The 13,589-nt window shown below is 47.4% G+C and overlaps 1 protein-coding gene across 1 annotated transcript in view; it reads right to left on the bottom strand.

Moving 5' to 3' along the window:
- Nucleotides 1-4,828: 4,828 nt before the first annotated feature.
- Mtmr12 (myotubularin related protein 12) overlaps nucleotides 4,829-13,589 on the bottom strand; it is a 74,789-nt gene continuing 66,028 nt past the window's right edge. The window contains 4 exon segments of the mRNA XM_028884413.2: nucleotides 4,829-7,134; nucleotides 7,137-7,506; nucleotides 10,460-10,621; nucleotides 11,521-11,688. Of these exon segments, the coding sequence (XP_028740246.1) occupies nucleotides 6,941-7,134; nucleotides 7,137-7,506; nucleotides 10,460-10,621; nucleotides 11,521-11,688 (894 nt within the window). The 3' untranslated portion in view covers nucleotides 4,829-6,940.

A 13,589-nucleotide genomic window follows, 5' to 3' on the forward strand; every position in this document is an offset into this window, starting at 1 on the left:
TCCATCATCTTTCTTCCTTCCAGCTGTTCCTGGGAGGTACTGCGTCATGGTGACCATGTCTGGCTGGCACGGTGTGGCTGGTCATTCAGCACTTATGCCCTTCTTCTGGCAACTATCAGCAGCTTGTAGAGGGGACAGGTGGGCAGGGATGGCAGCACCTGGGCAGCTGGTGCTCTGCAGTGGAAGTCAGCCCTAGACCAAGGATCCCAAGTATACAAACATTTATTAACAACACAAAGCAGACAAGTGTTCCCAGCTGGGGTGAAGGCCCACCCCGTCCTCAGGCCTCTGTACACCTGGGCAAGCTTCATTCCTGAGGCAATGCAGTGACCAGTTAGCACTCTGAACTGTGACAGGAAGGGTTTAGACCTTGCCCTGCTCCTTAGGCTGCCGGTCCCATGTAAGTTTGTGACCTGAAGGAGTGAGATTGGAGCCTCTGCAGTTTTTCCAGTCAACCACATCCCTCAAGTACTCATCCATCCCACCTTTGAGACCGTTTTAACATACCATGTTAAACCCTCTGGGATAGATTTTCATACTTTGGTTATTTTTAGTTATGTAGGTCTGCATCCCCTGGAGCTGAAGTTACAGAGGGCTGTGAGCTATTATACAGGTGCTGGGAATTGAACCCTGGTCCTCTGGAAGAGCACCAAGTACTCTTAACGCCTGAGCCATCTCTCCAGCCCCTCGCCCACCCTGCTCTGGGGTAGATTCTGACAACACCTGAAGCGATTATATTTTATAGCTACCTTTGGAATCTGTGTTCCTGCCCAGGATAAGTCAATGCTAACTGTTCCTGGAATGGAAATTTTACCAACATACTCTATAATAACAGCTAAATGTACTGAGTATTCACATCATGATAGACATTTTACATGAACTTATTTTTAATCCCCTAGAACTTCCCAGAGGTGGGCTCCATAAATGATGACTTTTTACCATGGAGGAAATGGAGATGGAGCGATGTTAAGTGAAGCTTCCAAAGTTACAAAGCAACGGGGTGAACTCAGGCGTTAGGCTTCAGGGAGCCCTGGTCCTTATCAACTAAACTTTGTGGCCTCTCCTGAGGCCAATGCCAGGATCAACCTGGAGAAACAGGAACTGTTACAAAATGTGAGGGGGGGGGGTGACTTGTTGATAGTAAAAGGCTAGCTCTCCAAGTCTCTTTATGAGTTCAAAAACATGCAGACACCTTCACTGGAAAGAGCATCCTCCATGGGAGCTGTGCCCCAAATGAGAGTCAGCCCAGGCTCTCTTCACCAGGAGTATGATTGTGATGTTGAAAATAATCTCTGTTGGGGACTGGGGAGGGGAGACCTGGTCTGCCATTCCAGAGAGAGCAAGAACACGTTAAGAAAAAGCCTCTCTGGCCATGAGTACTGAGACTAAACGGCATCTCTAATGTCAACACACACACACACACACACACACACACACACACACACTGCTTTCTACCTTAAATAACAGCAATTCCTAGCTTTTTTAAAGTATGTTTTTGAAAAGATTCACTTAATCAGTACTCTGTCTGCATGTATCCCTGCAGGCCAGAAGAGGGCATCAGATATCATTAAAGATGGTTGTGAGTTATCATATGGGTGCTGGGAATTGAACTCAGGTCCTCTGGAAGAGCAGCCAGTGCTCTTAACCGCTGAGCCATCCTTCCGGCTTGCAATTCTGAATTTTAATGGATATACCCACAAAAAAATTCAAGCCAAGAAAAATGTGTCTACTTTAAGAAGATTCACTGATATACGGGGACGTGACAGAAGAGAAGGGAACAGAGGTAGAACACGTTGAGAACAGTGAACTGGACAGCAGATGATGGTCTGCAGAGAGACCAAGAGAACAGGGGGTAAGGCTGAGGAGGGCACAAATATTCTAGTTCTTTCTTCAATTCCAAAATAACTACATGGACCACTTTCCTCTTCTCCAAATCTCATTGTATCTTTCTGGGGGCAGGTAGCTTCCTAAGGCTGAGGCATCTCTCCTCCCTTAAATGACAATCAATATACTCCCACATATCTTACCCCTCCTGTGTCTCCATTTATTTCTTGGAGGATTTAATTCTTCCCAAATTAGTATAAACTATAGCCAGGCATGGTGGTGCACGCCTTTAATCCTGGCACTTGGGAGCAGAGGTGGGCAGATCTGTGAGTCCAGGCTACATAACGAGCCCCAGGACGGTGGGGGATACACAGTGAGACCCTGTCTCACAGGAAACAAACGAAACACCTATCAGCCCAGGAGTATAAAGCTTGGTAAACACATAGACTGCCTAATTACTACTTCTAGATCATTCCACTGCCACTATTTACTTTTAACATGCTTCTAGCTGGTCGCCTTCTATAGACCCATTAACCCAGCTTAATTTTAGTACCATCACAAAGTAACTACAGACATCACACTCAGAATCATCAAATAACCAAGCAGTTGCTGTTACTTTCTCCCCATCACTTTCTTTTTATTTTCACTTACTGGAGACGGAATCCAGAGCCTTATGCATGCTAGGTGGGGTACTCTACCGTGAGTTACATCACAAATCTTTTTGTTCTATTGTTTTGATGTAAAATTTAAATACAAAGAAACACCCAGGTCTTAAGCAGACATTTTCTGGGTTTACACACACACACACTTATACACACACACACACACACACACACACACACACACACACACACACACACAACTTCTGTCCAAGTGCAACTGCTATGAGGATACAGACCGTTTCTTCAGAACACTACTGCGTCCTTTCTTGTCCAGCCTGATCTCTACCTCCACCCCTGGAAAGCTCAGCAGATTGTACTACAATCTAGAGTTTGGGCAGGGCTCTTTTTTTTATCAGCTCTTGTTGAAACAACTGTAGTCGATTCAATCAAGGTCGTCACGGGGAAAATGCAGCAGCACACCTGCATTCTTCCCTACCCAGGAAAGGCATGCACCGGGCCTGTTTTGCTGGACTTCAGAGAGCACAGCATATTCACCAAGCCCAAACTGCTGTGAAGAGGAGTGTTCTTTTTCTTTTGTTTGGGTCCTCCCATCTCAGTTAAACCTCTCTAGAAACGACCTCACACACGAGCCCTGAAGTTCGTCTCCTAGATGGATCAAGCTGACAGTCAAGATTACCCAGCACCGAAGAGTAAATGTCAGTGTAAGACCACAGAGCACTGCAGATCCTATCCCTTACAGCAGGTGCCTGTGGGACAGGTGCGTATGCATGCGTGCACGATTCCAGATGCTTGGCTCCAATCTGTCCTGCCCCAAGGACGGCGTTATAAATAGGAGCCGAGGTGGGGGCACAGTCATAGCCCTGGTCACAGCCACTACAACCAGAGGAGGAGCCCAGAAACCGGGCTTTAGTCAGGTTATTTCTTTTTTTCCCCTTTGGAGCTGAGGATCGAACCCAGGGCCTTGTGCTTGCTAGGCAAGCGCGCTACCACTGAGCTGAATCCCCAAGCCCCAGGTTACTTCTAAAGTCTGTCCCACAATAAGGCAGGGGGTAACATGAAGCACAGGGCTAGTTCTCATCAGGAACCATTTCCCATTCTGGATGGATAGGAAATGCACCATTTTATTCCCTCATTAAGTGCCCCCCCCACACCCTTGGCCAAAACCAAGAAGCAAAAGTGAGCGCAAGACCACAGATTGCACAAGGCCAAGAGATGGGGAAATAAGGAAGCTGTGACTCTCTAGGGTCTTAGCCAGTTAAGAATATAATTCAAATACCTAAGCAGGAAGTCCAGGAGGCAGCTGGGGGAGAGATGCTGGAGAGATGGCTTTAGCGGTTAAGGACACTTGCTGCTCTTGTAGAGGAGCTAGGTTAGTTCCTAGCACTCACATGGTAGTTTCACAACCATCTGTGACTCCAGTTTCAGGGAATCCAATGATCCCTTTTGACCTCTGCAGGTAGTACACACACATAACATACATGCAGGCAAACACTCATGCACGATATAAAAATAAATCACTCACTACAACATGAAGTCTAAGATGGATGGGGCATCTCAAGGCTGGCCAGACTGGGAAGGGTGTTTCAGGGTGTGGACAAACAAAGGCCTGAGAAGCCTGATCTGCAGGTAGGACAGGCCAGAGAGAACAGAACAAACATCACGTTCCAACCTGGTAAGTATTAAACAAAACAAGTGATGTAAAAACCTTATTCTCCTTGGTCATTTGCTCTGGGCAAGCTCACTCTTCGTATCTGATAGGAAAAACTAAAGCCTTTATCTCAGCTTTAAATGAACCGAGATCCTTCCAGCACGAAATAAAATTGTGACGTCGTAGATCCCCATGGAGCAATGGCGCAACACTAGCTCATTTCAAAGACACAAAAAAGCCCCTTTTCTCCTCACCCTGGCGGTGAGCAGACCCTACTTACTTTTCTTCCTAACACTAGAAATGACATTTGTTTATTTTGTGTGGGGAGCACAGGCAAGAGGGGACTTGTGGGGGGTCAGTTTTTCCTTCTTACCTTTTGGATCTCAGGGATTAAACTAGGGTAATCAGACTTGGGGTTCCTTTACCCGCTGGCCATCTCACCACCCCTCTTCACAGCATTTTAGTATCATCTGGAATTTCAAGTATTTGTTTGGGTGCTGGTACCCCATTACCTGCCACCCACACACAAGTGTACACATACACAGAGGAGAGAGAAGGGGGTGGTCCAGAAAAACAGTCTTGAGTTTCCTAGGGCTCGATGTTTGCCTGAGCGCCTGCCAGAAGCCAGGACAGGCTTAACACGTCCTGAATGACGTCCTTCAGGACAAAGCAGGAGGCGGCGGCGGCGGCGGCGGCGGCGGCGGCGCACGCACACCAATCACAGCGCTGCTTCCGAGTCGTGTTTTAATCTCTACAGTCGGCTACAGTGCAGTGAGACATGAGCATAACGTTCATTAACACCAGAAATAAACGGCACATTTGTACTGACTCAGCCTAACAGCTTTTTAATTCCCTTAACATTTTTGAATTTAATTAAAGCTAGTTTATCTTCAGTGTAAAAACTTGGAGGTATAAACAAAGGCCAGGTATTATATACAGTAAGTTATTAATATCCACTTCCAAACTTGCACAGTGCATTTTAAACAAATGGTCTTATTTTATCTTTTAATGTTAAGCATAATCCACATCTCAATCTTGGATAAAAATTCACAATATATAAACCCATGGAAAGTTCTATACACAAATACAAGTTATAGAAATCTGGTTTTCAAATATAAATACGTAAACTGTCATGACCATACAGGTTACAACAGCTTGCTTACTTTTTCTATGGTGATTTAAAAAAAAAATAGAAAAATATTTCAATGCACATTCAACTGCTATAACAAGGGTCATGACCCTGTGCCTTTAAACCATACCTTGTGAAGTATACAACATCACACGAGGCATTTTTGGAAAGGAAATCATTAAGACTGTAGAGGCTACCATATAAATATTCATGTTATAATATGGTAACAAAAATAGTTATCTCTGCTGAGTATTTGAGAAGTAGACAGAGAGGAAGTGGCGGTTACTGAGAGTTTAGAAAGCTCCAAGAATGCAAGTGAAGGTAGCTAAGGAACTTGCATGTTTTCAAATTCCCTACACAAGCCTAGCACGGACCTGGCCTGAAGGCTCTTAAGGCAACCAAGACTGAGTGCATTTGGCCCTAGAAACACAAATCCTGACCTCCCCTCAACATGCCGTCCCAACACACCAACCCGACTTGTGCCTCAGTGTGGAGGGGAGAAGAGGAAAAACGATCATTATGTACAAAAGATGATTCAGTGCAAATCAGAAAGAACTCTTTGTGAAGTTTCAAAATGCCTTATTGCCCGTGAGCAACAGAAAGATTTCCTCAACAGGATCTCTCCTCAACAACAAATGTAGATAAACGGCAAACACTTGAGACGTTCTCCAATGAGGTCCCTTGCCCCCTCCCACTCTCCATGCGCCATGCCTTTTGTGGGCTTGGACAGGGTTCTGTTGAGAATGATGTGATCCTTATAAAGTATACTTTCAACCCCTAAAAAAATATATATCTTTAAGACAGCAGATCCAAGGTGACCAGGCAGAGCTGAGTTTCTTTTATGGCTTTTTAAATCACTGAGGCATCCCGTGATAATTGCGTCTGACACTTAGGATTGCTTTCCCGTGAAAGCCACATTCGAGAGTGAGCTGCCTACCCCAGCATCTGTGACAGTAATGGGGAGGCGAGGGGAGCAGCTGAGGGGTTGCTGAGAGGCACAGTCCAGGTGCCATGAGCCTCCGTACAAAAGCAGAAGGCCAAATGCATGCTCAAAATGAGGGGCTCCGAGGAACGGAAGCTCCCCTTGGAAGACAGAGGGGTTCCCCAGTTCACTCCAAGGTCAGCAGCGAGACACGGGGCAGGAAGAAGAAAGACGGGAATGGCAGCAAAGGAAGGGGGGAGGCGGCTGCCCGCACCGCGCCTCGTTACAGTCCAGGAAGAAGGAAGTGAACATCAGGAGGAATGACACCAGTGGAATTTTCCAGCTTTTCTATGGGGGTGTGTGTGTGCTAGAATACGCTATGGTGTAAGTCAAAGCACACAGCTTAATACCCCTGTCTCTCCATTTACAGACACCACGTAGAGCTGACCTTGCTCTTGTTCCCAATGGCTACGGAATTATCTTGGCACAGAAAAGACAGGAGGAGGAAGCTCTCACAGCGACCTGGCCGTGAGGTATTTTGTGTACATATTATACAGGCGCCGGGAAGCGACCCCGGTCCTATGACAGGTCAAGTAGGAACTCCTTCCTATGAACACTAGAGGCGTGGCTTTACTTGCATCACCGTTCAGGACTTGGAAAGAAAAGGAGAAGCAGCTCTCTTCCCGAAAGCCTCCACTTCCTCCTCCACGGCCTGCACTACCACCGTGACCCCAGTCCAGGGAACGCCTGTCCCCCCTCTGCTGTGCCTCTTCCACAGTCCCTGAGGAGACAGGTCACACATCCCCGAGGTCCACAAACTCGTCTTCTCGTTTGGCCAGGTCATCCTCCCCCCCCAGAGCTTTCCAGCCACTGGTGGGTAGGACGGGCTTGGAGGAATGTCGCTGGAGCAGCGCGAAGGGGAACAGGGAGGAGAGGCGGGCAGAGTTCCTCAGCAGGCTCGGGGCCTGGGTGTGCACAGCCTCCGGCTGTGGTGCTTGGCGTCGATTTTCTCCTGCAGGCGCTGCACTTCCTCCATCATCTCCAAGAGTTTGCTCATGGCGGCCACTCTGCCACCTCCCAGGATCTGGGCTTCTGGAATCCAGCGTAAGTAGCGCTGGGCCCACACCTTGATCTCGGGCCCCTCGAGGTGAGGCAGTAACAGGCCGTGGTAGTCGGTGGGCTTACTATGCCAACTGTCGTAGAACTCTCGAGAGTTGTCCTGGAGCTCGTCCGAAGAGCTAATGAGCTTGCTAATTCTCTTCCCTAGGTTTTTGATTAAATGATCTGTTTCCTCCCTGAAAAATCCTCTTTTGGGAGATGACTTAGACTGGGTAAGTGGCAAAGAAAGTTGTCGTTGATGCTTTGAAAGAAAACAGAAAAGAGAATATCTGGTTAAGAGGCAAGGTCACAGTTATTTTAATAATAATAATAATAATAATAATAATAATAATAATAATAAAGAGCATCATCATCCTGACGTGAGCAGTGTCAAGAGACGTCAGAACTGCCATCTCACGCCCATTCATTAAGATGCTGTAGCACATAGAGAGGACTTCCTGTCCCTGTGACACTGTGAGTGATCTACGCCCGACATACCATCAACAAACGAAAGAACCAGGCACACATGGACGCAGACAGGCACACTGGGACAGACTAGGCCTTCTGGTAGGAGGGGGACCAACGGACACAAAGTGCTTTAGAGGTAATGATTTACGTCAGTTTGGGGGCTTCTCGAGACAGAGTCTCTCACTACACAGCCTGGACAGCCTGGAACCCACTGTGTAGACCAGGCTGGCCTGAAACACGGGATCCTCCTGCTTCTGCCTTCCAATCACTGGCACTACAGGTGTGTGCTGCCGCTCCGAGCACATCATTCAAAGGGAAGAACAGTTTCTTTTTTGAGACCTTAAGAGCTCTTAACTGTAGTAATATTCTGAACATCTTCAGGTAACAGTACTGACCACCTGGAGATCTTATCCCACAGACAAAACAACCATTTAGCCTATCAGGTACTCAGTGGGAAATCCAGCTGAAGTCATGTCTGTCTGTCTGTCTGTCTGTCTCTCTCTCTCTCAAGGACATCAGGCAGTGAGAACACAGAGGCAATGGCTAAGAGGAAAGGAATAACTTGCCCAGATAGTCTTGTTTGTCAGACTGCACAGAACAGGAAACATGAGAGCACTTAAGTTTTGTTCCTGCTTGCTAGCTTTCTCAAGCAAGGCAAGACATTATATTTTGGGGTACACCGTGAGAGGGTTATGAAGATAGGTCAGAAGTTGTGGGTTTCATCGATGCCCAAAGGAAAAGGTACAAATGTGAGGAGAAGCTGTTTCCTGCCAACTGTTCTACCCCTAGGTGTTCATGCAAAGTAGGAACAGAGAGCCATAAGCAGTGGCTGATGCCTGTAATCCCATGCTCAGGAGACTGAGACAGGAGATTGCCAGGGGCTAGCTTGGATTATATAATGTTTCATGCTAGCCTAAGCAACAGTGTAAGACCTTCCCAGAAACAAAGTAAGAATAGTAAAAATATGATCTTCAGGCTAGCACTCCTCCCATTTTCAAGCATATTTCTACTAGTGTGCATCCTTGTAAAAAATTTTTTTACAAAGAAAATATTTCCTGTTTATAGAATATGTAATAATAATAAAAAAATACATACACAGGCAAAGTTACCCACAATAACACAACTCAGAGATGATCAGAACCTTTGACTCTCCATCTGGAGACAGCAAGGATAAATAAAGACCAGGCATAAGTGGCCTCTCTTCTCCATAATGACCAAGGTGAGTCAGCCAGGAATGTGGGACAAAAAATCCCCACAAGGGAACCTAACTGTCACCAGGTGTTGCTTGGTGTTGAGGCCTCTGCTCACACCTCCTCCAGGTGGCCTCTCAGCCTGGTGCCCAAGCCCGGCACCCGGTGCTCACAGGAAGGCTTCCAAGTCCCTTGTTGCTCACCTCCAAGGCTGCTGCTTTACAGCCTGCAACCCACTGTCTCTAAGAAGAGACCGGGAGGGAGCGAGCGAGGACATCAGACCAGGGGTGCCCGGCAGCTCTGTGCTCTAGTGCAGGCTGCCACCAGGGGGCACGGCACACCACAGGAAAGCTCATGCCTGGCTGACATGTGCTGACTGGCAGCAATCTCGCCCAGCTGCAGGAAAGGGAGTATCCATGTGCTCTGGGCCTGAGGACAGACAGCTGAGGGCACCATGGCAGGTCTAAGCGCTCAGCAGCGACACTCCCTCCAAGTGCTGGCCTTGGCTCACCTGATCCCATGTTGCTTAGACTAGAACCCTGTTCCGACTGAACTGGCAAGGATCCTAGGGCCCCTGAGGAGCAGGCAGGAAAGGAAGGGCAGTGGTGGGAAAGACAACGGCATGCACGGACTTGGATTTGCCATCACTGACCAGGTGACAGAGCTGGGGTGCTGTTTAAACGGTGTGCCGGTTAGTGAACTTTGGGGTGTCATAATTCGTAAAATCAGAAAGGAATCTCTAAAAGGAAAACAAAGACTTGCTGTTTGTGCCTTAGGACACAGGCTGGCAAACTCCAGTCAACGGGCCAAAGCCGGGTGACACTCGTGTAAACACTGGAACCCAGCTGTGCCCAGGGCCTATCATTCAGAACCACTGTTTGTGCCACAACAGAAGAGTGGGTAGAGCTGGGAGACAGTTCACGTCTCGACACGAAGCTTTCCACTTCCCTTTATAGGTTTATTAGGAAAAGTCCTGGGGCTGGAGAGCTGTCTCAGTGTTTAAGAGCATTGACTTCCAGCGGATCCAGGGTTGACTCCCAGCGCCCACATGGAGGTTCACAACTGACTATAAACCCAATTTCAGGGGACCTGATGCTCTTTTTTCTGGGCTCTGTGGACACCAGGCACACATGTAGTACACAGACATATATCAGATGAAACACAGACTCATAAAATAAAATAGTAAAGTTGTTTTAAAAAGAAAGAAAAAGAAAAGTCTTGTTATGAAATACATGAACTGGCACATGCGGAGTAAAGCCTTCATAATCAATGCTCCCTTTACTCTACCAGACCCACAGACACAGGGTAAGGGGCACAATCCCATGCAGCACAACTCTGACAACAGCAGCCTCAGTGATAAGCCTCATCAGAGCAAAAGCAGATTTGCTAAAGGCACCGCTTATGAGCCCCAGTAACCTGAATGCCGCAAGTCCCAACTGCACACTGTATTAGAGGTAGCACGCCAACAGAGCGATCCATAAAGTAGCCTTTGTCCTCACATGCATGCAATGGAGGAGCCAATGTTGGGGGCAGGGTGTTAAGACATGCACATCTTACTTTGAAACGTGATCCTTTCCGCTGGCCTTTGTCCAATTTTGGCTTTTCCACATAGAGAGGGTTTCTGAGCAATGTCTGTGCTTTGGGTTCAAACTGTACTGACCAGTCCCACACGGTGAGCAGAGTCAAAGGCTTGCTTTGTGTATCCAGGCTTTCCCTACCCTGCCAAAACAAGCACAGGTCACCACGGCTTCCAGGGATGGCTGGGAAGCAAGCACACATTCTCAGAAACGGGCTGCAGGAAGAGTTCTCCGCTGGGCCGGGAATGAATGCACACAGGCTGCGTTTCTCCAGGCAGCAGATCTTGGCAGGGAGGGTGAGAGGGGCCCTTTTTTTCAGGGGTCTACGAACAGCAGCTAGATGGCTGGGTGCTTTCACAACAACCTTGTGAGTTAACCCCTACTTTCCCAACTTGACATCTGAGGAAACCGAGGCTCCGAAAACAGGAGTGAATTGCCTGAGAGTATGAAGCTGGCAGCCCCAGGGCTGTGAACGAAGATGCCAGTCACACTGTTTCCGCTTCCTCGTGGAACTTGGCACTTACCAACTAAAAGCCAGTCCCAAGGCAGGAGAGAGCTGGATGGAGGTATGGAGATTAACAGAGACCCCTTCCATCTGGAGCACAGGCTGAGCAGGACCGAAAGGGCTCTCAGGTGTAAAACCAAAGCCTGGCTACCTTGTTCCCCTGGGGTCCATTCTTGTCCCAGAACAACTCTAGGCATTAAGGTAATGAAGAGAGGGCATCTGGTCTACCTTTGAAAGGGATAACTTTGAATTTGTCTTCATTCCCAAACATTCGCCTCCATCTTAAATATTTACTATATAACCTCGGGCTAGATGATTATTGTGTTTCAGCTTCCTCAGGGATAACAAGAGACAGCTACAGTGTGCTGCGAAGATCGAACACTTCCCCAGGAAGGAAGGACGAGCTGGGAATCACCTGAAGCCGTGTCTGGTGCACAGCCAGTATTGAATACCTGTCATCTGCAGAGCCACTGTCAGGAATCGAGTTTGTAGGACGAAGCTTTGTTGACACAGAGGTCTCTAAAAGGGACTCTTACCATGTTAGTGTCTTTTTGATGAGGCGAATTGAAGAAGAAGGTGCTGAAAATAGGTATATATAAGCTATCGGATAAAACAGTCAGGAAAGTCTCTGTGAACTCAAATGCTGGGGGGTGCTGGTGCACCAGCTGCCAGACACAGTCTAAGAAGAGCAGGAACACAGGGACCTGTGGAAACAAAACACACGTAATTTAGGAAGCCTAGGCCCAGCATGAGCTGTCCTGAGCTCATTGAACAAACAGACAGTTCTTTCCATGTGACGAGCATTCTCAGGGAGACCACCTCCCTGTAAGTTAGCAGTACCTGTTAGAATTGCTAGCCACTCTCCCATGACTGCTCATGTGCTGGCAAGATGCTTAGTCATCCCAGGCCTTACATCCTACATAATCCATGTGCTGTGTGATCATGTAACTTGCGTGCAGTGTGATCACGTAATCTATGCACATGAGTAGCATAGTAACGTAAGTCCATATGCGCATGTGCGGGGAGGAGGGGGAGGCTATAAAAAGTGGGTTCCACAAATCCTTCCCCTCTCTTCCTGCATGATCTTTCCATAGGCCAAAGCACCCCCTTCTGTTCCCTTTCTTTAATAAAGTCTTATAGTGGGTTCTGTTGTACCTCGTGGCTTTTTTTGAACAGTAAACAGCGCCACTTAATAACATTGCGCTGCTTAATAAAAAACAGTACTACTAAAATGGGTATCTAAAACCGCATAATGGATGTACACTAACACATGAGTGTCTGCAATCAGCTTTGCTGATTAGAACACTAATTCTGAACTCCAATTAAGTGAATCCCATTCTTCTTCAGAGTGGTCAGGACTTAGTGATGACTGCCATTTTACATTTTGTCAATAAATGGGGGCATTCCTGCCGGCCCAGTGATAACAGGTGGGGTGGGTTCTGGAGACTTAGCTGGAGAAGGTTCCCTTCTTTATCACTCAGTGAGGGCCCTGAAGGAAAAAGGGCAGGAGAGAAGGCAAAAGCTGCAGAATGGGCTCCTGGCCTGCATTCAAATGCTTGGTCAACTTGGGTCCTCTTTTGGAAGCTACTCAGAGGCAAGGCTTTGTTGGCAGTTTGTCTGCTGTGCTACCAGTTAATGGAGCTTTCTTCTTGACCCACCAGTGATCCTGCAACAGGGTAAGGCCACTATGTGACAGTGTCCACCTTCTACAAGAGCAGAGATACATGGAGCTGGTAAGAGGAAAGCGGTAAGAATTCTTGGTAAAAAGACCAGCTCTACATCAGTAATATCACGAGTAACTCCAACTAGTCCCCAGAACTCCAACATATGGGTTCTGAGAGCCTTCACATCACAGATTATGGGCAGTATCACTAAGTAAGACATAGACTAGATGAGCCTCACTGTATAGTAAGGAGAGGGCTCCTGCGTCTGAGTGACTGACTCTACGTGCTGGATGAACACACCTTTTTTTGGCTTCTTTCCCAATTAGATACCGAGTCTGCCAGTCTCCCTTCCTTAAGACATGCAAAGTTACATCTTTCCCAACAGCATCACCTCTCTCTGCCTATCAAAGTATGGGAATCGCACTAGCCTTTCAACCTACTTAGCCTCTAAGTCCCTTCCAAGACTGAGAGATGGTGTTTTCTCTTAAGTTTGATAACATAAAGAAGAGCACAGATGTGGCCAGAAAGAACCAGTTGGCGTGGTGACAGAGGCCTGAGTCTCTCCAAGAACCTGTCAAGTCCTGAGGAGCAGAAGCCACAGGCTCTCTATTCACAGCATGCTGTGCCAAGCCGTTCTGCATCACAGACATGCTGATTAGAGATCTAGAATAAGAAAAGCCACAATTCACACTACTAGCAAGTGTTCATTCTGTAGATGATTTGACTAAATGAAGCTGGGTCCATTTTTCCTTTCACTAGTTGTCAAAGAGAACCAATAAGTTGCATTGATGTTGCCTTAAAAAGCACAATACAACCTGGAGATGAACTAAACGTTAACTCAGGCTGGGGCTGGGGCTCTGTTGATAGAGCTCTTGCCGAGCATACTCCAAGGCCTGGGTCCATATCCAGCACTGCATAAAACTGGTTGTGGTGGGTTATGC

Source organism: Peromyscus leucopus, chromosome 11 (assembly GCF_004664715.2).
Source record: "Peromyscus leucopus breed LL Stock chromosome 11, UCI_PerLeu_2.1, whole genome shotgun sequence".
Lineage (NCBI taxonomy): Eukaryota > Metazoa > Chordata > Mammalia > Rodentia > Cricetidae > Peromyscus > Peromyscus leucopus.